At 38.5% G+C, this 26,985-nt stretch overlaps 1 protein-coding gene across 4 annotated transcripts in view; it reads left to right on the plus strand.

Moving 5' to 3' along the window:
* The window catches only part of LOC136880592 (constitutive coactivator of peroxisome proliferator-activated receptor gamma), a 153,958-nt gene that overhangs the window by 7,872 nt on the left and 119,101 nt on the right, over positions 1-26,985 (plus strand). For all 4 annotated transcript variants that reach the window (XM_067153311.2, XM_067153310.2, XM_067153313.2 and 1 more), the window contains exon 2: positions 18,397-18,682. In XM_067153311.2, coding sequence (XP_067009412.2) covers positions 18,434-18,682 — 249 coding nt within the window. In that variant the 5' untranslated portion in view covers positions 18,397-18,433. The remainder of the gene's footprint in view (positions 1-18,396; positions 18,683-26,985) is intronic.

The raw sequence follows: 26,985 nt of genomic DNA on the forward strand, positions 1-26,985 counted from the left end.
TATAATGGTAAGCTGGAAAATTTATAATGTCCAATAACGGACCATTATATTGGTATTATTATATCAGGTCATGAGAAAAGTGGATGAAGGGAAGCAGAGGGGAATACAATGCAGGATGACGGATCATCTGGAAGATTTGGACTTTGCAGATGATATATGTCTATTATCTCGCTCATTCAGACATATGACTGAGAAAATGAAAGACCTCGAAACAGAAGCACAAAAGGTGGGACTCAAAATAAACATTGCCAAGACAAAGGAGTTAACCCCTTAACTGGGGAATAGTTCCATAATGTCAACCAGCCAGTGGGTAATTATTCAGCGCAACGTGCAATTTTGGAATGGGTAGAGCAGCGTGCGGCAGATGTAAATACTCAACAGAAAAATATATTTTACTTGATTTATTTAAATTATTAGTGATATAGTAGAAATTCAATAGCGTTATGGTATTACCATTTTTCTTGCAAACCCGTAAATATATACATATATACACAGTGTGTTCATATAAAAGTGAATATAAAAAGTGCTCCTTTTATTATTATGATGACATTTTTCAAGTTTTCAGATATGCATCAATAGGTTCTACATACTTTTTGGTTCACAGGTCATTCTGAAATTGTGCACAGTGTGGTAAATACAGAAGCATGGGCAAGCACAAAGTGCCACATCACATTCCTCACAGCAGTGGACAGATTCCCGTCGCCTCTGTTTTGACAGGGGGACAACACAAGGTTTTCTTGAGTGATTCCTACTTTCGGTCAGTGGGTTCTCAGATAATTCAACGTCTTTCCTAACCAAGCCATGTTCACATCACATGGAACAGTTTACCACGATACACAGACCGATTTACAAAAAGTTATCAGAACATGGACAATGGAGTTCACAGAACAACTCTATCGTAACAACAACTCGCAAATTTAGTAATTTCAATGTACATATACACAAATAAATTCTTTACAAAGAGTTTGGCGCAGACCGTACGAGGCAACGTGAGACAGCTATCGGACTACTGCCTAGGCGCCAACTACCCAACTGGCATGAGACCGGATAAAAATGAATAGGACAGCAATAACCACATCTAATATGAATGGAATTAGTTTTAAGTTACAATAGTAGATGTCAGAAGTGATTAAGAATAGCCAGACGTCTATAGACAGGCAACCCTACATAAGAACACATTTAGAATTACAAGAACGCCTAAAGGCGTCAAACGCAATACTCGTGCGACAGCTATTGACGTCTTTAGGCGTCAAACCCAGTTAAGGGGTTAAAGATCAATGCCATAAACATGAACCCACTGGTATTGGAGAACAAGATAGAGCGAGTTGACAACTTCTGTTTCCTAGAAAGTGGGAGTTGAACGTTACTTATGTCCGTAGGTATTACCTCAAATTACCCTACATGTGACCCCCGGATGGTGCTAAATGAGTAACAGCGTTAAAGGTGACATACAATATGCCCAGAAACATAACAAGTAACAGTTCTTTTCAGAACCATCAAACTAGAGGTGAGAAACACCCAGTCTGCATTATGCAACTTAATATTGAAGGCATAAGTTCTGCCAAATGTGAGTATCTGCAAAAACAACTGCATGACCTTAACATTGATGTTGTTAACATTCAGGAAACCCATACCAAAGATGAACAGGATCTCCAGCGTAGAGGACGAATACCCGGTCGAAGCTATCCACCATCCGCAATATGGAATAGCCACTTATGTGAAGTCAAGTTTAAATGGAGTGCAAGTAATTGGTTGCACTGAAGATGGCTACATTTATACTATAGCAATTCAGATAAATGACTTAAAAATTGTCAATCTGTACAAGCCTCCATGTGTGAATTGGACTCTACAGGCCGGCTTTTGATCACCCTTGTGTATACACTGGAGACTTCAACAGCCATCACACAAAATGCCGGTATGACACCGTGGATGTGAATGGGGAGTCTCTAGTTCTATGGGCAGAAACTAACAATATACATTTGGTTTTTAATGTAAAAGACAAGGAAACCTTCCACTCCTTACGCTGGAACAAGGATTACAACCCAGACTTGACATTCATGTCTAAAGATCAACTAGACCAATCACTCTACACCACTCTCACTGTTCTGTCCAACTTCCCAAACAGTCAACACAGACCTGTTACGGTGGAAATCGGTTTGAAAATTCCCCTTGTGAACTCAATGCCTTTACCCAAATGGAACTTTCAACGAGTCAACTGGGATGGATTCATAAAGACCTTGACTCCAGCCTAGCTGCAGAGAATCTTCAGCCGACAGCAAATAACTACGATGAATTTGTTAAACTAGTTATCAAAGCTGCTCCAACATTCCTAGGAGTTACAGAAAGGAATATGTTCCTGGATCGAATGAAGATTGTGAGGCTTTATACCAAGAATACCAAAGTTCTGGAAATCAAACAGTGGGCTCACAGCTACTCCACTCTTTAAATAAGAACAGAAGAGAGAAACGGGAAGCTACACTAAAAGAAATGAACTTCGCAAAGTCAAGCAGGAAAGCTTGGAGAATCTTGAATGGGCTAACAGGCAAGCATTATCCCAAAAAGCTGCATCCTAAACTGAGTCCTGACATTATTGTCAACAGGATCGTAGACCTCACAAGGACAAAGAGGGACAAGAATCATACCAGAATAATAAAATGTAACCTTTCTAAACTCAAGCGCAGTGCCCCGAGAAACAAGCTGCTTTCCAGATCCTTTTCCACAGTGGAAGTAGAAAATGCAATTAAACAACTGAAAATCGACGAGGATGCTGGCCCCGACAACATCTACAATGAATTTATTAAGAACACTGGAATCGTCGCCATAAGACCTATCTGTGTCGGTGCGACGTAAAGCCCCTAGCAAAAAAAAAAAAAAAAAAAAAAAAAAAGAACACTGGCCCGCATTGTATATACTGGCTCACTTCTCTCTTCATACTCCAAGAGAACAGATTGCCCAGATAATTCAAACTGTCAAAGGTTATAGCAATTCTCAAACGTGGCAAAGCTGAGGACAGCCTCGAAAGTTATCGACCAATAGCACTGCTCACTTGCATATTCAAGCTTCTTGAATGAATCCTTACCAGAATAGTTCTGTTCATTGAAGCTGTTACTCCTCCTGAACAAGCTGGATTCAGACATGGACGCAGCTGCACCGATCAAGTTCTTGCCCTAACTACACATATCAAAGCTGGTTTTCAAGGACAACTAAAATCAAAAGCTCTTTTCATCGACTTGACAGGTGCATATGACACTGTTTGGTGACAGGGACTGATCTACAAACTATTGCAAGTTGTACCAAGTCGAGAAATCATGGATCTGATATCTAACATGCTTAGTGAAAGAATTTGAAGTGTTTCTAGGCAACACTAAAAGCCGCAAACGAAAACTAAATAACGGTCTACCACAGGGATCTGTTTTAGCACCATTGCTATTCAGTTTGTACATTCATGACCTACCAACCACAACATCAACTAAGTTCATATATGCTGATGACATAACATTGGTAGCACAGAGTAATAACTTTGAAAATGGTGAACAAATTCTTACGGAGGACCTCAAGATGATGTCAGCCTTTTTTAAGACCTAGAGATTGATCCCCAGCACAACAAAAACTGAAGTCTCTTGTTTACATCTGGTGAATCGTGCTGCAAACTACAAACAAAGAGTTCTGCTCAATGGACGAAAGCTGAGGTACAACCCTTTCGCGAAATATCTTGGGAGTTACTTTTAGATAGAACCCTGAACTACAAAGAGCACATCACTAAGGTTTCTCATAAAGTCACTACAAGAAACAACATACGGCGTAAGCTCTGTGGTACCTCCTGGGCAGCCTCTGCTGATTGTCTACGTTTAACTGGCATCAGCCTTGTCTACTCGGCTGCTGAGTACTGTGCTCCTATCTGGTTGGAAAGTGTACATGTGAAGAAGGTACACACAATTGAACGATACAAGTTGTTGCATTACTGGTACCATCAAATCAACTCCATGTCACTGGTTACCTGTGCTGAGTCACATCCCTCCACCTCACTTAAGGTGGAAGCAAGCTGTACTAAGGGAAGCTAGGAAAATCTTTGCATCACCCTCTTTGCCACTGCACCAGGAATTCAACCATCCGTCACAGCAGCGACTGCAATCAAGAAGACCAGCAAGTGTCACTGCAGGACAATTCATTATGGACGGATTTGACCTAACTGAAAGCTGGAAGCATGAGTGGTCAACAAAAACATTGGGAACAAGTGCCCACCATCTTGATCCCACAAAGAAGCCAAACGGTTTTGACCTACCGAGGAACCTCTGGTGCCGTATCAACAGGTTAAGGACTGTACATGGTTGTTGCAATTATTTCAGGTACAAGTGGGTTTGGATCAGTTTACCAATGTGTGATTGTAACTTGGAAGAACAGACGATTGAGCTCCTGGTCCAATGCTGTCCTCTTCATTCGTACCCTGGTACTCCTGATGATTTGTTCGCTCTCACACCTTGTTTATCTGAATGGCTGAGAAGGATGGACTTTAAAGTTTGATTTTGCCTTGTGTATATATATATATATATATATATATAGTATAAAATCACCATACGATTAAACAAATAACCTAGAAAGTATTATTTCTAGAAGTGGAGGGGCAAATAAAGATGTCCAAAATAGGGTAAACAAGGTCAAAGGGGCCTTTGCCTAGCTCTGGCTGGTGTGGAAGTCCAAAGAATTGAGAATAAAGACTAAATTGAGGATCTTTGAGACAAATGTAAAATCAGTGCTCTTCTATGGGTGTGAGATGTGGAAGATGACTGGGGAGATAACACGCAAGGTCCAGACTTTCATTAACATATGTTTGTGAACCATCCTAGGAGTGTGATGGCCAGATATTATATAAAATCAGGAATTGTGGGAGCGTACCCAACAACGCAAGGCTGAAATCCAGATAAAAGAACGTAAATGGAAGTGGATAGGTCACACACACTGCATAAAGTTCCTGACAGCATTCCAAAACAGGCTCTTTAATGGAACCCACAAGGGTATAGAAGAAGAGGGAGACCAAGGATAACATGACATCGAACAGTGGAAGCGGAGGCGGCATCAGTTGGGAAGTCCTGGAAGAACATCAAAACTGTGGCAGCATATAGTCAGATGGAGGGCTCTTGTATGTGCCCTATGCTCCACCCGGGAATAATAGGAATTAAGTAAGTCTTTTCTGTATTAGCATGATAATGCTCCTGTCCATTAAGCAAGGCAGTTGAATTGTGGTTAGATCATGTTGATCTGCCTCACTAGCCCACTCAAAGACTTGACTTGATCTCAATAGAACAATTTTGGGATGATCTGGATTCTGACTTTGTACTAGGCCTACACGACCAGCAAACACACATACAACTATTCATAATACACAGTTCAAAAAAGTTAGTGGAACATGTTTTTGAACATATGCCATGCTCCACAAAATATGTCACACCCAGGTATATTACCAACTAAAACCTTTATTCTTTACCGTTGAAGTATACAAAAGAACATTGATGGATTTGTGTTCATTTTCAGAACACAAACTGAAATGTACAAATAGGGGCAAAAACAAAGTGATAACAGTCCTCCAGGGTGGATTTTTATCACAGTTGGAGAGCTTCAGTATGGTGTATGTCCTCCACGAGCATTTATCACAGCTTGGCACCTACGTGGCATGCTCCGTATCAGTCTATATAGGTCACATTTCGTTATCAAGTCCCATTCCTCATTGAGAGCCAGTTCGAGGTCTTGGAAGAGTCTGTGGTGGATCAGAACACCCATGAACACTTCTGTCAAGCCTATTCCACACATGCTCGATGGGATTAAGGTCAGGGCTCATTGCTGGCCATTCTATCTCTTGAGTTTCCAGTTCTCGCAAGACAGCTCTGGTGATGCACGCTACATGAGCCCTGGCATTGTCGTGCATGAGTATGAATTCAGGGCCAATACTGTATGCAGCAACCAACACATGCTGTAGCAGTATCTGCTCGATGTACCCTTCAGTGGTAAGATTACCACGGACAACAAAAAGATCTGTTCGGTCATCAATACTGATGCCACCCCACACCATCAGAGAACCTTGTCCAAATTGATCGTCTTCCTGGACAACATTTGGCATGTACTGCTCACCACGGGATCTCCATACATGTTGATGTCCATCACGCTGTGTCAGGGGAAATGTGGACTCGTCTGTGAACAACACAGGTCTCCATTGGCAAAGTTGCCAGTTGACGTAGGTACGGGCAAACAGAAGGCAAACTGCGCGATGTTGCTGCGTTAAACGGGGCACTCGAACAGGACGTCTGGGTCGTAAGGGCACTTATCTTAACCTGTTCCTTACTGTCTGGTCAGACACCGTGACTCCAGTGACCCTCCTGAGGTCTTGCTGCAGTTCTCTGGCAGTTGCTGAACAACGCTACAACGCACACATGGTCAGATATTGGTCATCCTGTGGGGTTGTCATGCGTCCATGACCTTATTCAACCTTCCTTGTGAACTGGCCTGTCTCAATGTAGCGATTCCACAAGCGTTGAATAACTGACAGAGAGATATTGCTATCCACTGCAACACGACGAAAAGTCCATCATTCTGGGTCAAAGTGATGGCCCTTGTGACTTGAACCTTGTTAAGATGTCTCATGGGATGTGCTGGTTGATGTACGAACTCAAATGACTGCAGTAGTCTGTGTACCTCACAATGACACATGGACGCACTGGTATTCGCTTTGTTTTGAGGGGCCACCTGACAGTTTAATGCTTGGCTACGCCTACAGATGGAGTATAACTTCGATTTGACATACCCTGAGTAGCTAAGGTCTCAAGGTATGCTGTAAGACCATTGGAACCCCATCTACCAAATTAAGGTTCACATACCAGATGTTAAAAAACATGTTCTAATTTTTTTAAACTGTGTACTACAGGAAGAAAGGAAACAAATTTCACCAGAAGTTAGTGGAGAGCCTATCTTGAAGCGCAAACACTGTGATGAGAACAAAGGGAGGTCTGACATCCTATTAGTTACTCAGATGGTGCCTATGGAACCAACTGCAACGGGTGCCTGATGATTTTAGGCTATAAAGTGTATACCACCAGCATTGTTCATAATTTAGGTAATATATACTGTGCATGACAATGTGTACAATGCGTATAGTTTTTGGCAAAGGTGGAAATTCATCACAATACATGGTCTACTTACTTTATGTGGCAATTAAGCACATTGCATAGACACATAGTAGACACTGCCAAACTGAAGACAAGCTAAGCTGTTTATTCAAAATAGTCTTCTGCAAAACTAAACCCAGGCACAGTGATTTCTTCAATTTTTCATATCTTCCAGTTGGTCAGGTCCATTATTTAAATTGAGGTGGGGGTGAGACATTTAAAAAGTCCATTATTTCAGTCAGAGAGAGGCGCGTGGGAAGGCATTTAAAGCAAATCAGGGTGGTCAGAAACAATGTGAACTGGGTTTTTATATTGCTAGAGAAGTGATCATATTGATAAATTTGAAAACGGTAATTCGATATCTCTCACCAATCAGGTCGTTTCGCGGGCGAATTCAATTGATCTTTGCGAGGTGGTGGTGCTAAATCTGAATGTGGCTTAAGACTGGCTTGAGAGCACCAATCGAAGAAAAACTTTGCCTGGGGAGGGATTGAAACACAGACCTCCAAGCTGATAGGATCGTGCCATAGCAAGTGCGCTTCGGTGGCACTGGTTGAAACCCAGGGTGTTAGCGTTTATTGCTGATTTCTCGGCATGGCTCCCAAGCCGGTCGTAAGTCGCGTGCAGATTCAACACCACCACCCTGCAAAGCCCATTTTAATTTGCCCATGAAGCTAGCTGATTGGTTAACTTCAGAAGTTAATAAAATGACAACAGCATTAGATATTAAATTAATTTTTTCAAATTATGTGTTAGTATGACCAATCTTCTAATGCACATATATACACATATACCATGTACACTTTGCCTCTTATGTGTGACCTTGCCAACAATGGTTAGGTGATGCTAGTAATGATAATTATTTTGTACTCTGTCTGATGGTTTTTAGAGTGTTTATATTCCATACACAATCCTTAATATGCCAGAATTCCTAGTTTGCTTGTAACATACGTTTAGCAAGTAAATAGCTTGACTCTTTAGCTGAATGGTCAACATAGCGGCCTCCAGTGCATAGAACTCCAGGTTTGATTCCTGGCTAGGCGAAAGATTTTAGTTAGTTGGGAATTCTGAGCTGGGTGTTTATGATTGTCTTCATATCAATTTTTATTATGGAAAGGAACAAATGAGTGACAAATCAAATTCTACATCAGTGTTCTCCCTAGGACCTTTTTAATGGGTGCACCGTCCTGCCGTTTTTACAGACCACCCAACTAACATAACCTAGATATATGCTACTTACTACACATTTGAGTCACTGGGTGCTCCAAATTAAAATGTAAATGCTGTAAAACTGTTTATTTAAATGAAAAATCATTATGGTCAGCATTGTTGCATCAGTTACATTGGAGTTTAAATGTTTAGCTTGACTATCATGTAGCGTCATGAGCGAGCGGTGTCTGGATTAGCGTGGAATCGCATGCGATAATTCGATTCCGCATGTCGTCTCAAACCTGTATAGCACTCCAGAACAACCGAGTGGTTAGCCCTGATGTTACATGATTATGAACGAGCAATAGAACACTAGTTCCAAATACTCTATTCTATCTTGTTTGTGATAATGGTACTAAACTAGTTCAAATTTTCAATTAATGTGTACCTGCCTGATATTATTGTTAACACCCCAAGGGGGATTAAATTGAAATGTTATCATATTCATTTTTTAAGTAGTATTTCTCGCCCAGCTGATGAAAATGTCTGGGGAGAACTCTGTTCGCAGAATGGTAGGAACATATAATATCAGAAGAGGTAGCATTAAAAAAGAAGACAAGGACAACCAGGAAATCACAGAAGGATAAATATAATCTCCTAATCTTCATACACTGCTGTCTACAAATAAATTGGCTCTCTCCTCATCAATCTCAATCCTTCTACATCCATTCCTTCTCAGCCCCTGCTGAATTTGTTTCTGGTATTTAGCTTTATCAGGAGGGCGGGCTGCAACTCTCATTGAGGGCCCATTTCAACAGACCTTCAGTCTTGACGTGGGAATTAAATGATAAAAAGAAAGCCACAGGAAAATGGAACAGACAGGTGTTAAGAGTAGGAACACAGGACAAACACAAAAGGAGAAAAGGTACCGTATGATTACAAGATATTAAAATCATCATTCCGTATGGACGGTTTTCACTTTACAAAGGAAAGGATTTATTACGTCCGCCTATTTGATACATACGTCCATCTTTGGATGGAGTAATTCTAATCAAACATGTTTCGGCTATTTTGAGCCATCTTCAGTGAGAAAGTGTTAAAAAACTACATGATTAATGTTAAAAGAATGTTATTGAAACATGATGAGAAAGAATATTTAAAAACAAAAACAATAAGAGGTTGTAGCAAGGTTGAGAACCTCTTAGTCTGAAAGTTCAGTGTGTCACACTACGAGAACAAAATCACAAAACTAAACCTTCAGAAACGGTCTATGTTCATTGAGTCACATACTCGAATGGTCTAGAGCAGGGCCTCTCAGGGTGCATGCGCCTGGTGCATGCACTGTACACGGTGCAAAAGACGACTTCACTTGGTTGCCCAGAGTGCAGACCCCCACTCCTCGATTTGGAGCAATAGTGCTCTCTCTCTTTCCCCATGCCTGTCTCGCTCACTCCGCCTGTCTCCCTCTTCCTCACTTGCTCCGTAGCACTCCAAATCCAAGCTGAGCTTAACTGAGTAGCCCAGAAACGAAGCGTTGGTCCGAGCCGAGCCAATGGAACCGATGCACAGTTCACGGAGCTCTTGCACCTCGATTTGCACGCATTTGATTTTGGGCATTTGAGAGGCCCTGCTCTAGAGGATAACAAGAATTAAAAACATAGTTTGAGAGGAAACAAATGCCAAGTATAGTGTGTGTGATTCTGTAGTGAAAACCGCCAATAAAATCCAAATCTGTAATGGAAAAAAATGAATGAGTATATTGTGTGAGAAGCTCTTGTTTTAATAACATTCTTTTAAGATTAATCATGTAGTTTTTTAACACTTTCTCACTGAAAATGGCTCAAAATATAAAGATATATATATATATATATATATATATATTGAATAAGAGGATGCAATAAATCCTTTCCTTTGTACAGATACCGTATGAGTCACAATGGAATGGAACAAACAAGTGGCAAATCAAGTTGCCCAGTACTTGTATATACTTCCCCCAGGAACTGCGCACCACACTCCTATGTTTTTGTCATGATCGGTTTCTCATGCGTTGTTTTTATTTTTATTTTTGGAACTCCATTATTACCGGTATTAGTAGTTTTGAGTATTAACATTACTGTAAATGTAACACACAAGTGACAAATCAAGTTGTTAATTACTTATATTGATCTGTTGGGTTATTTCTCTCTTTTTGTGTTCGTCCTGTACTCCTAGCATTTTATTATATGCATCTTTAGAATCGCTTTGTCCTACACTCTTTAACATTTTACTCATTGTGTGTGTCTTTCACTATTAATTGTATCTTTAAGCAAACTCCTCTTTTTAATGTCATAAAGGGTTTTTCATGCAGTATATTAGGTAGTTTGAAACTCCAGTATGGGTAGTTTTACATATTAACTTAACTGTATCCAGCAAGTGGCTGCGCACTTTGGGTGTTGTAACTGTCAGCTTGCATTCGAGAGATAGTGGGTTCAGTTAAAATTGAAGTACAATAGTTCCACCTTTTCAATACAAATTCAAGCAATGTGGGTTACTTTACAGAAGAAACATTTATTAGGTACTAGTTTTGACCCATTCAATCAATCAGTCACTACTGATCTGCATTTAGGGCAGTCACCCAGGTGGCAGATTCCCTATATGTTGTTTTCCTAGCCTTTTCTTAAATGATCGCAAAGAAATTGGAAATTTATTAAACATCTCCCTTGGTAAGTTTTCCCAATACCCAACTCCCTTACCTGTAAACAAATATTTGCCCCAATTTGTCCTCTTGAATTCCAGCTTTATCTTCATATTGTGATCTTTCCTACTTTTAAAGACATCACTCAAATATATTCGTCTACTGATGTCATTCCATGCCATCTCTCCACTGACAGTTTGGAACATACCACTTATATATGTTGATTCCCATAGGAAATCCGAAATATTTGTTCCGAATGAGTAAATTTATAATACCAATATAAATGGTCCGTTATTGGACATTGGCAACTTGGAATGAGTTGGGTGGAAAATGTATAATGTCCAATAACGGATCATTTATATTGGTATTATAAATTTACTCATTCGGAACAAATATTTCAGATTGCCTATGGGAATCAACATATATATCATCTGATGGCCAAGCAGGCATCAATTTTTGGTAATGAGACAAAGTCCCTCATAGTGCATTGGCACTGCCGGTGGCTAAAATTAGCCTACGCAGTGGCCTCCACGGTATGCACTAGCCATGCGTCTTGCTAGGTGTGCTAGGTACCAACTGATGAGCCCAGCCTAGTACACGGGGGCGAGACGCTGGTAACCAGGAATGAGTTGGCTGGAAAATTTATAATGTCCAATAATGGACCATTTATATTGGTATTATAAATTTACTCATTCAGAACAAATATTTCAGATTCCCTATGGGAATTAATATATATATCATCTGATGGCCAAGCAGGCATCAATTTTTGTTAATGAGACAAAGTCTCTCATAGTGCATTGGCACTGCCGGTGGCTAAAATTAACGTACACAGTGGCCTCCATGGTATGCGCTAGCCATGCGCCTTGGTAGGTGTGCTAGGTACCAACTGATGAGTCCAGCCTAGCACACGGGGGCGAGATGCTGGCAACCAGGAATGAGTTGGCTGGAAAATTTATAATGTCCAATAATGGACCATTTATATTGGTATTATAAATTTACTCATTCGGAACAAATATTTCAGATTCCCTATGGGAATTAATATATATATCATCTGATGGCCAAGCAGGCATCAATTTTTGTTAATGAGACAAAGTCTCTCATAGTGCATTGGCACTGCCGGTGGCTAAAATTAACCTACACAGTGGTCTCCATGGTATGCGCTAGCCATGCGTCTTGGTAGGTGTGCTAGGTACCAACTGATGAGTTCAGCCTAGCACACAGGGGCGAGACACTGGCAACCAGGAATGAGTTGGCTGAAAAATTTGTAATGTCCAATAACGGACCATTTATATTTGTATTATATACCACTTAGTCGAGCAGGGTGGAACTATTGTACTTCTAATTTTAATTGTAATCACAGTTCAATATGGACCATTCACAATGAAATTTCTATCGCTTAATGATAGTGGGTTCATACCCCTCTGTTGGCAGCCCTGGAGATTGTTTTCCATGGTTTCCCATTTTCACACCAGGGGCTGTATCTTAAGACCATAGTCACTTCCTTCCCACTCCTTGTGCTTTCCCATCCTACTGTCACCATAAGACCTGTCTGTGTCAGTGCGACGTAGACCAAACAAAGAAACTGTAAATATAATAAAGTTTTATCAGAAGACAAAATGGAATAAGGATCAATAACTCCATGATGTAAGTTATTAATAATCCATTCACAGAATCATTGTACATTGAGGATCACAAGGTATAAGTTCTTGCCCTACAATAAACTGATATGGTTTTAACTTTGTGGCCATTCATACAGAGCCAAAGAAAATTCCTGATTGCTGAGAAAAATGCCAAAGAGACTTTCAAGGGGAATTTTACAGGTAATTCCTGATGTCATTGAGAACTACTTCTGTGAGCATCACGTGAGTCATCTTCACTTCTTATCTTAAACACTCTCTGCTTTCCAAAATTCATTGAATGAAAACCTACAACCTGTTTTCCAGTCATTGACCGGGTCAGGGATGTAATGAATGAAACATATATAGGCTGTTATTACAATGGGGTCGCCACTCCCAAGGTGATTTATTAATGAGTGATAAATGCTATGAAATGATAATGGAGAGTGTTGCTGGAATGAAAGATGACAGGGGAAACCGGAGTACCCGGAGAAAAACCTGTCCCGCCTCCGCTTTGTCCAACACAAATCTCACGTGGAGTGACCGGGATTTGAACCACGGTATCCAGCGGTGAGAGGCCAACGCGCTGCCGTCTGAGCCATGGAGGCTCCCCCAAAATTCATTAACTTAATTTAATTTAATTAAATTTATTAAATTAATTTAATTTATGAATTACAGTACAACTTGGAGCTCGATCATCAGAAAATATTTTGAAGTGGGAGCATGAGCAGGTTCTGTATGCACTTGTGAATCATAAACATATAAGTTACTTCTTGTGGAATAGAATACTTAGGGCCATTAATAACCATAGCTTTATTAGCACATTGCTATATACATGAAGTTTCATCACATGTTTAGCTCAGACTGATAACACTCTGAGTTCCCAAAAAAAACTGAGGATTTCTTCCTTGTATGTTGTGGCCCTGACGAATATTGCTGCTGCTCTGTACCATGGCCGACTTTACACAAGGCCGCGATGTCTGACCTTGCAACCCTGCACTTCTCTAGCCTGGGATGGCCACTGTCAGCTCTTGGCACACGTTTGCTTTGCTATGAAAGAAATTGAAATATGGAAATAAAGTATTTGTTATTATCAGCATTAAAGTGAAAGGATAGTGAGGAGTGAGCACGTGGAGTAACAAAACCAATTTCCTCTCAATTTTTATTGGACATTTTTACGGAAACATAATACCACAGGTAGGCCTACTCTAACAAAGAATACTGTGATTAGTATGAGAAGTTGCCCGTTCAGTCCTCAACTTCCTGTAATTATTTAACAAAATGTTACTCATTAAGACAATACTTGTAACTATTGTCATAACATTACATCCACAGGCACAAGTTTTCTTGGCAATTTCTGACAATTCATTATGTGATAAAACGCCAAGTAGACTAAGATGCTGAATTACTTGGTGTTGATCGTTACATTTACATTTTAAAAATTGTTCATCAAACTGATCAGAAATTAGTGCTTGCGTAATTCCAACAACATGTTTACACACTGATATAATAAAATCTGCAGGAACTGAAGGTCCACCCCTATTTATTTGATTGAAGTAGTTGTCATTTATTTGCTCTTTATTTTTCAGCAAAGCCAAACATTCTTCACATTTTATTTTTGAGCATTGCTTGAACAAAATGTAACCACAGGCATAAACAAAACCTGACTCGTCAAAATGTATGTTTTCGGTATACTTGTCTTCTAAAATACTGTAAAAGGTATCGTCAACAGTAATTGACGAAAGGCTGCTTGAACTTTTTCTTGAATTTGTATCGGAAGAGGTCATTGTCATTTCTTTAGAAAAAGTAACTGCCCCGTACCTAGCTGAATGAAGGCCAAGTACGCTTTTTAACCTTATTTTGAATTCGGCCTCCATTACCTGAGTAACTGATATATTATAGTTTCCCCCTGTTAATTGGCAGTATTGGCCAAACCTGGATTCTAATTGGTCTCTCTGAAATTTGCCAGTTAGCACATGAGAGGGATTCACAGTATGTAGAGCATAAATAATAATCGCACGTAATATGTAGGTTGTTACGTATAATGCATTGTAAGTTTCATTGGTTAGACAATTCTTTTTTGAGGAGTCATTTTCATCATTCTTTTTCCATGTGGACAACCACTGGATGAATACCTTTAGAAAAGCCAACCTTTCATCTTCGGGATTTTTAAAAGGCATTTGAAGACTATTACGCTTAACAACATGGGCGAGAGGCCACTTAATATTAACAATGGACCACCACATTAGGATTATTCTAACAAAAAATGCAGTACCTTTATAATAATACTTGTTTCGGGCAGAAACTGTAGATTCGTGAAACACGTTTGTAACCCAAGAAACCCTTTGACATTCAAGTGAATTTGGATAAACACTTTTAAATATTAACTTTGGTGCAGAATTAATCAGTAAATCGGTCTCTTTTATAGATCTCTTATGTCACTGAATGATGCTTAAGTTTCCTCTTTAAAATCAGGGTTACAATCAACTAAACTTGAAACATTTGAAAATGAGTCTAAACCTTCCCATACAGCTATAATAAATGACTTGTTAACGCCACTTACATTCAGCCAGTTATTTCATATATTTTTAGACAACTTGGATATTTTAATTTTAAGATTGATAAACCTATTTAGTTTGGAATCCATTTCATATATTTTTCAATACATGGACAATGTCATATAAAAGAAAGGTTTATAGGAGGTTTCCATCAATATAGAACCAGTAATTACTATCAGAATGTTTGGTTAGTTCTTTGAACATAGCACGATTTACAGCATTATCGGCTATGATGGACAAAATATTTAGTCCACAATCCTGTATTTGCCTGATAACACGTTTTGCAATATCAGCTAGTTGGAAACCTGTTAACTGTTTCACTGGAACTAATTTAACAACCACTTTCAAATTTCCAAAAGCAGAACTAACGAGAAAGCCTAAATCGACAGATCTATTTACAGCAACACAAAATAAATGTCCATTTTTGAAATCTAAAATTTGTTTGACATATATGTCATCCATCTTTAAATTTACAACCCTTTCTAAACTTCATAAATCCTTGACAATGTAACTTAAAATGTTACTGTTCTTTTCATCAGCTTTCGGAGATATGGCAAAGGAAGTTGACAATTTTTGTAAAACTCAGGGATGAGGTAGGGATAAAATATGGTTAAACCTAATTGCGTTATAACACTTTGTAGACAGCATATAAATGAGGAATGCATTTAGAGTTGTAGTGACATATCTAGGTTTCTTTAAAAATACAAGTGTAAACTGATCATGCAGAAACGTTAATTTTTTTTAACAGAATCTCTGAAGTTTCATCTTCCTGGTTTTCAAGTTCAGATTTTAGGTTATCTATTAAACTATTAATCTGCACAACTAGAGAACTGACAGAACTTTCAGGTAAGAAATATCACAGAGCCAGAATGAAGAACATTTGCGTTAGGAATTAAGCCACCATTGATATGAATTCTGACCGTAAAATTGTTGTTTACCCTAATACTTGACCTTATTTTAGGTATGTTTGACACATCTAATTTATACAAAATACAACAGTTTCCACCAGTACTTATAGACCACTCAATTTTATGCTCTGCCAATTTGTTTTGTATATTAGAAACAAAGGACTCAAAAGTCTTAATTTTGTTTGCTTCCTCAGCTGGGGTCTTCTTACATTCCTCTGCAGACTTTGTCCGTTTTTCTTCTTACCTTCTTTCACCTGGGGATTTCCTTATCTTGGAGGAGCACTTACTGAAGTACGATGGTAAGTTTGGAAATACCTTTGGAACTGCACGAGGTAACAATACAGGCTTCTTCCGTGTGAATTCCCGATTTTTCCCATCACCATCCTTGTATTTTTCAACATAGCTTACCTCTTCAGGAAGAAAGTGTTTAATTCATACGAACAAATATTTGGTAGGTACCCAATTGGCTTGAGGAATGACATGTTCCCATACAGCTTTCAATTGTGGATTTTTAGGAAACCCAAACAATGTCACAAATCCTTCAGTTTTTATCGATGAACGATAATTAAACTTACAATTCGACACAACACAAGTCTTTGACATTGTAACCAACCACTATACACAGATAAGCAATGGTATCATTTGACGGTATTTTGAAGAGAACGAGTGCGAGACACACCTCCCATGTAACTCAGTGGGCTACACAGAGCAGACTAGCCATTCACTGTGGGGTTACCAATTTTTGCTCGCCGCGGCCTTCTGTAAAGTCGGCCATGGCTGTACCCATTGCATGCATGGGCAACTCGTATTCTACTCACCATTAGTATCAGAAATTGGATGTAGGCCCTATTTGATCAAAGCCTTATACAGTGTCATAACGAGAATGTTGCTCATGTTTACTATTGATTCAGCATTGCGATATGACATGCATATGACTGGCTGTACAATACACAAGGTAACGTTTTATTATTGAATGCAACAAATCGGAATATGAAGACTGGTTCATTCAGGAATGCTGAACTAGTATGTAACATTGTCAAAGATGTGAGGCATACACTGAAACCTGTAGAGGACATTGCACGTGGTTGAAAAGAGTGGACTATGGTCATAATGTCCTGTATCATTGTTATTTCACAATGCTCTGAAAGGCACCAACATCATATACTGGCCTGTAAGGTCACCACATATATTACCAATAAAACATTTGAATTGTTTAGGCTTTGAGGTAGAACATGTATTGAATCATATAACCCTGGTTGATGTATAACTGTAACATGGTGATCAAGTATTTTATGTTGTTTTCTTTGACTTGAAGACTCTTTGCTTGTGTGGTTTTTGCAAGCATTGCAACTGTTATTAGCTGTGACTTTGCCTAGAAAAATAACTATTTTATGTATGTTTTAACAGGGTGGTGACATTGTTACAAGGCAAAATAAATGTTGTCTTTCAATTACATTACAAATGATGTAACTCTTGTTTTTCAAAGAATGTGAATTTAAGGAACACAAAATTAAATTATAAATTGATATTTATTATTCTTCTGCTTTCTTCACACCCTGGTGGAGTCGCAGGTGCAAACTATGGCGCACAAAAGGCCTGACCCTGTTTTACGACCTGATGCCCTTCCTGATGCTAACCCTTTGTGGAGGGAGGTATTCACTGTTGACATAAAATATGTCTTATGGCTGGAGATCATCTGAAAATTTGCAGTCGTAAAATTAGTGGTACAAAATATGTGACGTGATGTTATCTAGCAACTGTGCAGTCTGTCAAGTGAAGTACTGATCGATACCCGTGAATGAGAGACATATAGAAGGCTCTCATCTCATTATGCTCTAGACAACTAATTCATGGTAGTTAGATTCCCCTTTTGATACACTTGTCGATGCCAAATTCCATGCATTCTTTTCTCAAAAAGATTTGTTAGATGAAAATAAACTAATCATCAATTTGAGTTTCACTTATTGAAAGGCATATTTATGATCACTTGTTTTTCCCAAAGGGAAATTTGACATCATTTTTTGTGTTCTTGGGTTATGTTGTACGTATTGGGACAAACACACACCTAATTTCTGAGTTGAAGACTTTAACCTGAAGTGGTTTAAATCTCTGGCTCAGGTAGGAATCAAACTAATTGCTACAGAAACACACAGTAGTGAATACATCCAGTGTTGGCATCAGGAAGAGCATCTGTTCATAAAACTGGACCAAATGTACACATGACATGTCAACCCCAAGAAACAGGGAAGAAGAAATCATGCATAACCTTTATCTCAGACTCTCCTACTGGCATCAGCTATATAGATTCATACTTCCTTTCATTTTCTTTGTTGCCAGGTGGAACAGTACAACGAGGCAAGGGCAAAGGACGAGGATGAGTGAAACAAGTTTGGAAAGTTTCATGGAGGAATATCTGCTGAGTAACTGTTGTCAGTATGTGGATCTTGGGCAGACTGCTCTACTGTACAGAAAGCAGACTGGAAAGAAACCTGTTATGGTTGTGGATGGTGTCAATTTTGTCCATAAGTTTTATTACAGCAGTGATATAGAACGTGATTTTTTGTGTGGAGGCCAACTCAAAGATTTCACAAAATTTGCTCAAGACTTTGTAAGGATATGTAGGGTAAGAATTTCTTCCCTTGCTGCAGAATGCAGCTCTCATATGAGGATATTTTAATTTTATGTCCTATAGGCTGCCTGCTTGTCAATTTTGATGGTCTGTTCTATTCTACCAGATAATAGAGAAACCAGAAGTCAATTGGGTGATCTATTTGCTGAGTTTTAATTTTGTTGAGTTAACACTGAATGTGTCACAAGTCGCCAGAGATCTTTTACATGTTAAAATGGTATGTCAAGGAGTGGAAAATGGACTTGTACCTGCCCTCCAAAAATCCAACTACTTCAACTGCGTTTGAACTTCACTCTTGGGATTCAGAGTCCATTACTCTATTACTGATTCACAAAAGGAGCATGCAGTTTTATAAAAATTTCATAATCTGCCCAGGTCCATCTCTGGTGAGATAGTGTACAGTGTGTACTGCCTCTCATGGTATGGGCTAAATCAAGTTTGTTACTTTCATTTTTTTTGCCTCAGTCTCATCCTCGCTTTTGACAATATGAAAATGGTGTTATCAATATTTCTAGTAACACCATTCCTTATGCAGTCTACTGTCAGAGATAAAATAACACCAATATTTGTGAAAACCTTATTCTTGTACTTCATTTCCATTTTCCAGTATTCTGGGTCTGGTTATGTATCAAGGACCTTCGCAGTTTTCTATCTCTCCACTGCTCCCTTCTTTCAATATTTCTTCTACTTTTACTCTTGACTCTCCTTCACGGTATCCCGTCCACCTCTTTCTGGGCCTTCCCCATTGACTTCCTTCTATTATTTTCTCCATTAATACTAGCTTTGGAACTCTATCCTCTTCCATTTTCATCATGTGTCCATACCATTTCAGCTTACTGGTCTCTATCTTGTCTTGCATTTTAGGAAATCCAATTCTCTCCCTGATTTCTATGTTTGATTTTATCCCTTCATATCTCTCGGCTGCTTGGATTCTGCTTTCAACACTTTTCTGTTGTTGTCCATGTGCCCCCGCTTCCCCTCAGTGTATGCCAAAATTAGCTTGTAATGCATTGAGGACAGAATTTTCTTGCATTTCCCTGAGACATCCTGGTTCCGCACTATACCTCTCGCACATTGGTAAAACCTGTTGACTTGTTGGGTTCTTTTTCCAATTTCTTCATATATTTTCCCATCTTCTGCAAGTATACACCCCAAATATTTGAAGTTTTTCACAAGTTCTAATAATCTTCTCTTTAATAATAATAATAATAATAATAATAATAATAATAATAATAATAAAAATTTATTAATGATAATACCATTTTATGCAACAATAGAGAAAAATAAACAAAACAAAGCACACTAAAAAGAAAGTTTAGTAGAGTATAAGTAGAAAAATATGTACAATATATACACAGGTTATATTACAAGTAAGCACAGGAAAGTAAGTCAGTTCTGGAGATTATGTCGGTGATTTCTAAATTTTGACAATGAACAGTTAAATATATCAATATCCACTTTATTTAGAGATCTTGACATTCGTTCAATTGGTCCATTGAATGCATAGTTAGTTAGATTATATTTGTAGACAATGTATTCTTGAACCTTGTGCGTCTGTCTGGTACATGTATGTTAAATTTTTCAAGGAGTTGTGGACATTCACCAAGGAATGAAGCAATTCAATTACTCAATTACTTCAATTACTTCAATATTCCCTCTTTCTTCTCTATTACCTCTCGTTATCACTACTGTCTTACTCTTCTCCACACTTCTCTATCTCCCGATTCCATACAGTAACTTGTTCTTGTACTTCCGTTTCATCTTCTCCCTATATTACTATGTCGTCTGCAAAGAGTAAGGCCTTTATCCCTTTGGTTCCCATTTTTTATGGTACACTCTTGTGGATGTTGTCCATAACTGTGATGAAAAGTAGAGGGGATAATACACTTCCTTGTCAAAGTCCTGTTTCTACATTGAACCAGTTTGTTTGTCCTATCTTAGTCTTCACACTACTTACAAACTTTTCATATATGGCTTTGATCATTTGTACTTCTGCTCTGCCTACCTTCTTTTTAATCAATGAATTCGCAGACCAGATGCTGTGGTACACTGACATATTCCTTCTCAATATCTATAAATGTCATCACTAAATCCTTCCTGAACTCCCATCTTTTCTCCATGTTCCTTAATGCAAAAATTAAATCAAAAGTTTGTCTAAATCCATAGTGTTCTTCCTCCATTTCCTTTCGTACTTTCATCCTCATTTTCCCCTCTAATATTCTTGCTTGTTGTTTTAAGGAGCCTAACATCGAAGGTCATTGGCCTCCTCTAATATTCTCTCAAAGACGTTTGCTACAAGTGAAATGAGGATGATTCTCCTATAGTTGCTACATTCTTTGTTATCATCCTTCTTGAATACCAGGATTATCAGACCCTTCCTCCAATCTTCTGGTACTTCTTTTTTCTTCCATATCACTCAAAATTATATATATATCCACTGTAACCCTACTGGTTCTGCTTTCTTTATCATCTCTGTAGCCACCTTATCCACATCTGATGCTTTTCCACTTTTCATCTTTATAGTTCCTTCTATTTCCAAATTTGTTATATCTTCATTTTGGTTTCTTCCACCATTTCTTCATGATCCTTCTCTTCCTCCATTTCTTTGAATATTTGTGAAAGTTAATTTAAATTTGAATTAAATGTAATTTTAATTTATGTTTAGTACTCAGTTAAACCTAGTGTTAAGTAGTAAAGTTATGGTAAGTCTATGATATGCTTTCTCAATTTTTACTTCTATGATTCATTTAATAGAGTTGAAAACATGAGTATACATGTGTTGAATGAGTTGCTGAGATTTAGAGCAACATTTGTTTCCTGAGCAAAATTAAGCATACCGTAGATCTTCTGGTGTGATGGATGGTTATGAGAGACTGTTAGAAACATTTTGTTTTTAAACATTATACGGACACTTAGCTGTAATACCTGGCGTTGCCCAGACATTTTTAAAATACTGTATTTACCTTTAAGATTTTTATTACCACTTATGTGTAAAGTGTATTTTTATAGAATTCCTTTTGGAGATGTCGATTGATATTTTGTGGTCTATTATGTAGTTTTAAAATTATTTAGATATGTTTGATTTCAAGTTTTAGATTATTTAATTTTTGAATAAAACTTTGTCCTTGTGGAAGCTTAAAATGGAATGGAAAGTATTTGATCCTATCTAAAAAATACGTGATAACTATATGTAGGCCTATTTATCCGCTGCACTGTTGATATGATGTACATGATCTCAACTGTCATTGAGACTGTCAACCAATCAGCCTTGTAACCCCAAAAGCAGTGGATTCAACACTAATCTTGGTCAATTTATACTATTGACTTTTAAGCCCCTCTCAGCCCTCCGTCTCATTGGAGGCTGAACGTGGATTTAAACGGTATCCAGAGCATCACAATTCATCTCGGTGGCACATGAACAAGGTATTCGACATTAACATCAGTTATTTTCCATTATTCTCACCCTGAGCAATGGTTGGGATGTTTCATCTCCATAGTATTCTTTTTCCACATGGTAGGCCCTAAATCATATGTGTACCAAGTTTCATTTAGAGCTATTCTGGATCATACTCACATACATCCATATTCTCGGTTATTTTTTACATTCATTTTCACCCCTTCTCAACCTCGATACTGATTGCTGTTGAAATATGACTTAACCATCCTGTCATAGTTTAACTCAGTGACCTCGCAAACAATGTATTTGACATTAATATCAGTCATTTTCATTTATTTTTATATTTCACCACCTTTCCTAGTGGTGCTAGAGGTGTTTTACCCCAACAGATTTTTTTTTTTTTCAGATAATCATATGCGTACCAATTTTGTATGAGGGCTATGCTGAAATGAACACACATACATCCATAATTTCGGTCATTTTGGACATTTTCTTTTCCACCCCTTGTTATCTTCATGCCAATGTGGGCTGAACTTGGACTTCAATGATATCCGGAGTGTCATTATTCACCTCAGCGACCCCAAAAACTATGGGCTATACATCAATATTTGCCATCTATTATTTTTATATTTCACCCATTTTTTTGTATTGTTTTGTAATTCACCCCCGCACCTAGGGGTGCTAGGGGTATCTTCCTCTCATAGTAATTTATTCCAGATAGTAAGTCATACGTGTAACCCCAGTCGCTTTGGACATTTTTCTTTCTTCACCCATTCTCAATCCCCTGCCGATTAGGACTGTACTTTGTCTTAAATGGCATTCAGAGTATCACAGATCATCTCAAAAACCCTGAAAACTATGGATTCGATACAAATATTGGTTATTTTTACATTTCGCCTGTACCCTAGGGGGCTAGGGGTCTTGTACCCCCAAGGTATTATTTTCCTGCTAGTAAGTCACACTTGTGTCAATTTTGGTAGAGAGCTGTGCTGGAGCATACACCTCATACGTCTATTATCTCGGTCATTTTGGAAATGTTATTTTTCACCTTTTTTCACCCCCTATACAAAAGGAGGCTGAACATGGACATCTAAAAAATCCGGAGTGTCACTGTTCATCTCAGCAATCCCGAAGAGAATGGATTCAATACTATTTTCGATTATTTTTCCATCTTGCCCCCTCCCACTCCCCACCCCTAGGGGTGCTAGGGTTGTCATACCTTCACGCAGTTTGTCTCCTGATAGTAAGTCATAAGTGTACCGAGTTTGGTTCAAATCACTCCAGTAGTCCTGAAAACTGTGGACTCAACACTATTATTGGTCATTTTTATTCATGTTTGTATTTCACCCCTTCTCCTAGAGATTTTAGGGGTATCTTGACCCATAGCATTTTTCACAGATAGTAAGTAACATCTGCACCAAATTTACTTGACAGCTCTGCTGGAAAATACATACATCTATAATCTCAGTAGCAGAAAAATTGACATAATTGTGTTTTGTAGTGATAGAGAAAAGGAATATATTCTCGATCCTGCTGTTAGTTTCAAGAGCCATGATACTCATCTTGAAGTAAATCAGGAAAAACAGCATATTTCTCATCCTGTCCTACTTTACTTTAAGGTCCATTGTACTATCTAAGATACATTTGAACATTAAGGCTGTGGGTACAGAACATCTCGCTTCTACTAGCGCTTGAACATGCTAGTAGATGCTTTCACGCTTGTTCTCGATAGTTGACTGGATGTCAGTCTGAGCAAGTTCTTTTCAAGTGATGGAGTTCTCTGTAGGTGAAGAGTTATTTTTATATGAAAATAGTTTCCTTAAATCTAGATATTTACAAAGATGAAGGTATTCAGTGCACCCAATTTATGAAAATCAACATGAACTCGGTGAATTCCATCATTTACACAGAATGCTTAAAGATGACAAACAAAAATTTCTGGAATATTATTGAATGAGGCCAGATACTACTGTATCTTAGGTAGTAGAAAGGACCTTACTACAAGGCACAAAAACATTCTTTTTCGGCAGAAGAGAAACTTGTAGAACGTTGAGATAAGGGAGTTGGTGAAATCAAAATATTTTGGAATATCATATACTAATATTTTATTTCATATTATACACAATTCTTTTAAAATGTTAAAATCTGAGTGGAATGGAATTAAATAAAATTGTTTTCATTTTATTTTTCATAGTCCATTAGTCCATGATTACCACTCTGCTGATAAGCTTCAACTGCCATGAGGAAACCGACAGTGGACCATTTCATCCACTTTACTGGCGCTACATAGCGCCAGCTTGCACGTGAAAAATGAGAATTTCAACCGCTTCAATACTGAGGAATGTTTATAAACTGTAGCGCTAGCTCATGCTAGCTTATGAGAGTAGCTGCTAGTTGTTCCATAACCACAGTCTAATTCATTGGTTCTAGATTAACAATTCCCCCTTTCCTCTTGAAATTTTGACTCCCCTCACCCCTCCTCCTGCTCTCTTTTCAGTGAAGAATATTGTTTTGTTCTTAAGGGATCATGAGTTATTGAATTAACAATAAAATGGTAGGGCTCATAATGTACTAACATTTTAGTACAAGAACGTAAGAACCATATATCAGTATCATAGGTACAAAGAGATCAAATCACTGTTGGCAGCCCTGAAGATGGTTTTCTGTGGTTTCACATTTACACACCAGCCAAATGCTGAAGCTTAATTAAGGCCACAGCCACGTCCTTCCCATTCCTAGCCCTTTCCTATCCCACCCTCACCATAAAACCTATCTGGATCGGTGCTACGTAAAGCCAATTATTGTATGGAAAGAAAAAGGGAAAAGTTCTGTCTGTAAGCTTGCTGCCTCAGTGGATTAGCGATAGTGTGTCCAACTCACGACGTAAGTTCACTGTTTTTAATCCCGGCTGAGGTAGTTGATATTTGAAGGACAGTCATAAATCTTGGTTCTCCATGTCATCGTTGGCACGTTAAAAGATCTCTGGCACAGTTTCACCCAATGAAATTGAATTAACTCAGCCGTAATATCCATTCCAGTAGAATTCTGCTTTAGTTGCTAGATCACAGCGCAATCAGAATGTCAGAATTGGTAGGCAGGCACCACTTCAAAAGGTCTTCATCATGGTAGCTGAGGCCATATGCTGGTTATTATAATTATTACTATTTGTCTGTAAGATCTAATTACTTTACTTGAATCTTGAAAGTTACATTAACTTAAGTCAACACTGAAAACAAATGGCTTCCTTATTAACAAAAATATATATATCTTTAGTTCACATGTTCGACAGTTTCCTCTCTGTAATGCAACTTAACACTTCTGACCTTTTAGATGGATTAAAAATATTTAAGAAAGGGTTGTTGCAGGACTGTAGATACAAAACCTGAACTAATAAAAGAGAAAAGCCAAAGAAACAGTCAATTCTACCGTGAAACATGCGTCCACACAGATTGCACGCGATGGATGTGGGACAACAAGGCTGCTTCTGAGTGTGTCATTTAGCTTCTTCATGCCTGTGACTCTTGTTCAAGCAGTTCAGCAGCAGTAGAGGTGGCTTGGTGGCAAAGCAGGCGATGCTTGCAAAGTGTCTCCCAGGTTTGAGAATAGATATTTGTGACATCCATGGTTTGTTTAAGCTGGCCTTTATAATGCATCAAAGGGCACCACGGTGTCTTGTGTCTAAGAAAAGTTCACCATGCAGGAATTGGCAGGGAAGCCTGAGAAGTGTTCTACCTGTTTCAGAGTCATATCTGAGACAGAGAGATCGAACTCTGCAAAGCTAATCCGTAGGGCAGTTTAGGCAAGAATCTAGTTTTGTTTTGCACATTGATGGTGAGGCCAAAATGATCATATGCACTCTTGAAACTATTGACTGACTGCTGCAACTCCTCAGGCTTAACAGCAGTGTCATCAGCATACTGCAGTTCAGTTATCTTAGTCACCTGGGTTAAAGCGATGTGAACAAAGTGTCATGTAAGTTGAAGAGACTTTCATCGGAGGGATACATTAAATCATTGCCGGAGGTATGATGTATTGCAAAGCAAAGCATAGCAGCTACATACAGAGCAAAGAGTACTGAGGCAAATACACACCCTTCAAGCACTCAGGGCAACCAAAGTTTTCAACACTGCCCCCATGGCCAGCCTCAGGACAGAATCAAAGGCCTCTTCCAGATTATAAAATGCTAAGTAGAGAGGTTGCTGTGCTTTCCATTTCTCTTGGAGTTGCCATGTGCAGAAGTTCATGTCAATTGTGCCTCTTGAGGTACAGAAACCATACTGAGACTCTGGAGAAATGTTCTCAGAGACTACATGGAGATGGATGAGTAGAAACCTTACACAAATTTTGTCAGCTATAGATAGCAGGGATTATAATGCGATATTTGCTGCATACACTGCTATTGCCTTTCTTAAATATGGTGATAATAGTTACATTCGTAAGGTCACCAGCTACTTAAAAAGGACTAGTATGAAGAGACTTGTCTTTTAAGAATAAGCCTCCACATTGAATCAACAAGTGTAGAAGTGTTGTTTCCGATGCTCGAAGATGTCCTTGCTATAGTAAAGGTAGCATTGTCAACTGATTTTGGAGCTCATATGGAAGAATGAATTGCTCCATACAGCTAATCCCTGCATAGAAGTTTCACAGGTCTCTGACATTAGGTAACATTTGAAGTTCTTGATCATTCTGTTGTCACTATTGTTCTTCATTTTCCTGATTTGACTCTGGCATTTCCATTTAAGATCTTGGAAATGGGCTTTCTTCAAGTTGGAGGATTGATCTTGCTGAAGGACTTGCAGTTTGATATCAGTGAGGCTCATGATTTCTGCATTGTTTTCCTCAAACCAATCTTGCCTCTTCTTTTCTTTAAAACCAATAGATTCTTTAGCTGGCTCAGAAA

Source organism: Anabrus simplex, chromosome 1 (assembly GCF_040414725.1).
Source record: "Anabrus simplex isolate iqAnaSimp1 chromosome 1, ASM4041472v1, whole genome shotgun sequence".
NCBI lineage: Eukaryota > Metazoa > Arthropoda > Insecta > Orthoptera > Tettigoniidae > Anabrus > Anabrus simplex.